This window comes from Haematobia irritans, chromosome 3 (assembly GCF_050003625.1).
Source record: "Haematobia irritans isolate KBUSLIRL chromosome 3, ASM5000362v1, whole genome shotgun sequence".
Classification (NCBI taxonomy): Eukaryota; Metazoa; Arthropoda; class Insecta; order Diptera; family Muscidae; genus Haematobia; species Haematobia irritans.
Window position 1 is genome coordinate 173,428,527 of NC_134399.1, and position 4,061 is coordinate 173,432,587.

The 4,061-nt window shown below is 32.8% G+C and overlaps 1 protein-coding gene across 1 annotated transcript; it reads right to left on the bottom strand.

Moving 5' to 3' along the window:
* Nucleotides 1–593: 593 nt before the first annotated feature.
* LOC142231286 (uncharacterized) lies at nucleotides 594–3,597 on the bottom strand. Its single transcript, XM_075301901.1, has 3 exons — nucleotides 2,048–3,597; nucleotides 1,248–1,953; nucleotides 594–719 (listed from the first exon to the last, which is right to left on the bottom strand). Exons 1-3 carry the CDS (start codon nucleotides 3,595–3,597, stop codon nucleotides 594–596), a joined length of 2,382 nt encoding a protein of 793 aa, XP_075158016.1.
* Between the last annotated feature and the right edge of the window lie 464 nt (nucleotides 3,598–4,061).

The following is a 4,061-nucleotide window of genomic DNA, read 5'->3' on the forward strand; positions in this document are numbered from 1 at the left end:
CCATAGAAACTAGTGGCACCAACCTAAATGAAGTAGGACCCCAAAAATGTATATGGAAAGCACCAACACCACATTTGTGGCAGTATGAAAATGGGCGCCAGGATAACGTGCCCCAAAACCCAAATGGAACAGGGTCAAAAATGTGGGGCGACGTTTCATAATGAATGAGTCGCAACAAAATGTAACTGAAGCATTGGAATCGAGCCCAAAATAAACTTAGGTCTTTTTTTCACTTTCCAGAGAAATAAACCCCAACAGATGAAAATTGATCCTAACTGATGGAAAAAGTATGAAGTTATAAGAACAAATCGCGTTAGCCCCATTTTGAACTCTGTCCATAGGAGAAAGTCTTAAGCCCCGGTGGAACCCAGAAAGGAAATGTGGTGCTATAAAATACTATTTGGAACAACAAATATTTGGGTTTATTTTCATAATGCGAATGCGCCCCAAAAATAAAATGATATACATTTTTGAAGTAGAGGTTTTAAGGATCATATTTTTATGTTTTTTGGGGATTAACTTCTTTTTATTTTTGGGGCTCGTTTGCATTGTAAAAATAATCCCCAATATTTGAAATAGAAATTAAGCCCAATCTAAGTTTGGGCTTGGTCTTTGTTTTCAAGTTGAGCCTTTTTCGCATTCTTGGATTTGACAATTGTTGCTCCGAATAGCATTGTATCGCCTCCGATTTGCGTTTTGCTGGAGTTTAAGGCTTTCTCCTATGGACTGAGTCCAAAGTAGGATTAACGCGATTTCCAAGATTCTTCGTACTCAGGAAAATATATTTAATTTTTTCTTATTAGTTTTTGTTTGATTTTTGGTCGACCTTTTTGTTAGAATTATAAATTAATGGTTCTTCAAGCTCGAGGTCTTTTTAAAATATTTTATTTATTATTCCCAATATTTCGCGATTACTATATTGAATCGCTTCCTCAGGGGTCTACAATAGATTTATAGAAATTACATTTCATAAATATCACAGTATTAAACATTTAATAATTTTAATAAGTGTAAATCTTAATAACTTTTAGTTAATAATCTCAAATGGTATTATAGGATAATATAATTATACAAAAATCGGACAGACATATCTTAATCTCATTTTTCAAGTATCAGGCGAACAGAAAAATTAAAACAGCAACACAACCAATGACTTACATGTATACTATCCACAACACAAAATACTTAAAGCTACTGTAGATTCACTACCCTCGTCAGCTGTCTGTATTACACTGAGTTGTTTTTACTATTGCACGATGATCACTACCATGTATTTGTTGTTTCCTTTTCCGAAGCAAATGCCTGTAACAGTGAGCGATGTTTTCTGTATCAACTTTGAAGTTCATTCGTTTGCTTGCAGGTACATTGTGTATGTGAAGTGTTTCTAGTGTAAACCTTTTGCTGTAATTATTCTCTCTTTCTAATATTCTTATGTCGTCAAAGTTTGGGGTATGATTGTTTCTCGCACAGTGGTCTGCTAGTGCCGTTTTTGTGGTATTCGAGTTGGTGCGTAATTTAATATCCGATTTATGTCCTGAAATTCTTGTTTTTAATTTGTTTTTGGATGTTCCTACATAAACTTTTTCACATTTTTCTTTATTATTTCCATCGCACGGTATTTTATAAATCGTATTATGTTTTTCCATAGTGGGGATCTTGGTTTTCATGTTGGAAAATAATTTTTTGAGAGTATTGTTTGACTTGTGTGCTAAAGTGTATTGTCCTTTATCAAAGATTTCAGAGTTTGTAATTCGTTCTGATAATTTGTTGACATATACTAGTGACTTGTATATTGTTTCCTCGTTTTTATTTTCGTTTTGTTTTTTCCCCTCCGGTTTAAATTGTGATATTAAGTCATTAATTAAATATTTTGGAAAATTATTGTTGTGTAGAATATCTCTAATAATGGATTTGTTTTTAGAATGATATTCTTTGTCACTTATGTTTAACACCCTGTTTATAAGATTTTTTGCTGTGTTAATCACTATCCTTTTCCTATCCTGAAAAATAATTCATTATTCTCCCCGATGCTGTTGGTTTTTGGTACCAATCTAAACCAAGTTTATAATTTTCCTTCCTGATAACCAGCGTGTCTAAGTATGGAATTCTGCCGTTTTTCTCTATTTCTACCGTGAATTTTATGCTATTATGGAAGCCATTTAATGTTGTCAAGATCTCATGTATTGCACCTTCCCCAACCACAGCAAATATATCGTCCACATATTTCGTCAAGATTTTTGGTTTTGTTGTCAAGTTTTCCATGCAGTTGTCCAGTAAATGTTCCATAACTATATCAGCTACAATAGGTGAAGCAGATGATCCCATCGGCAGTCCTCTCTTTTGTTTATATGTTTTGTCTTCATACGTAAAGTATCTGTTCTCCACTATGCAGAATTTTAAAATTTTCATAAATATATTCTTTGTAAGTCTAGTATGGCCCTCCAATTCTTGCCATCTACTTTCGATGATTTTTAAAGCTAAGTCAATCGGTACACTTGGGAATAGGGACACAACGTCAAAAGATACTAATTTTTCATCCTCCTTGATAGTCAGGTTCTTGATCTTATTTTTAAATTGCAGGGAGTCCTTTATATTGTACTTCGAGTCCTGTGTTAAATTTTTTAAAAGGTTTCCAATGTACTTGCAGAGATTGCTCGAAGGTGAATCTATAGATGAACAAATTGGCCGTAATGGATAACCATCTTTATGTGTTTTTGGCAAGCCATAAATCCTTGGTGCTGTAGCTACGTCCATTTTTAGTCGCTTTTTCTCTGCAGGCGAAATCATGTTGTTTCTGTCCAGTTCCTCCACTAATTCGTTATTTTTTCTTTGCAACGATGTCGGTGGATCCTTGTTGATTCTTTGATACATCATCATGTCGCTTATAATATTCATCATTCTCTGTTGATATTCACTTTTTTCCATAGCAACTGTTGTATTGCCTTTGTCTGCATTTAAAATTAATATATTTTTATTTTTCTTTAGAAATTGTCGAGTTTGCTCCACTGTTCTTGTAACGAACTTCTCCCTACTGTTGTATTTCATTTTATTTAAATGAGTTTCTAAAGTTGTTGCGAACATTGTTCTCGCAGTTTCCTGTTCTTCCTTTTCTTTTTTTGTAGATTGTATTATATGTTCCCCATCACTTATATATTTAAAAAGTGGAAATTCGGCTTTTGATGTTGGGAGACCATGTTTTTGTCCTAGCGACAGTAACCATTTTACATTTTCGGGAAATTGAGTATCTGTTGTATTAATAAACCATTTTTCGTTTATCTTTATGTCCAATTCCTCTCTTTGTTGTTCTTGAAGTTTTAATAATTTTTTCTTGTGTGTTGCGGTTGACTTTTCTTTAATTTCCCTTGTAATTTTATTTTCTCTTGTCCAAAGGTAATTCTTTTCTTCTTCATTAAGTTTACTGTCTAAGTATGATTTTATTCCGTCCTTTTCTCGTTCAATATCTCGATTTATATTATGTTGATGTTTTATAACAACATTTAGAATTTTTCTTTGAAAATTCTCAATATGCTTGTCTAGCGTCTTCTGTACTTCATATTCCTTTCGTCTATTTCCTAATATATTGTAAACATTTTTCATTGCTTATTTTATGAATCCTGGTATAATTCCCTCGTTGCGACATTTTGTTAGGAAAGTCATTGTCGATTTTGTCCTTATAACTTTTTCATTTAAATTTTTATGTCTATTTATACTGTGTTTTATGCTGTTGTTTTTCTTTAGTCTATTGTAGATCATTTTTGAATTATTTGGTTGTTTCGGCGGGCTCACCGTTTTAATTATTATTTTTTGTTTGATTTTTGGTCGACCTTTTTGTTAGAATTATAAATTAATGGTTCTATAACTTGTATTATGGTCCGGATAACTTGTATTACAAATTGAGATTCGCAAGATCAACCAGAGGAAGAAAAATAATACCATTTAGGCGTCGATGTCTTGTTTCCGAATGGCATTTCTTTATCAGTACAATACGTCTTTGGAACACATTACCGAGCAACATACAAAGCATCAGCAAGCCCTTTATTTTTAAAAAGCGAATACAACAA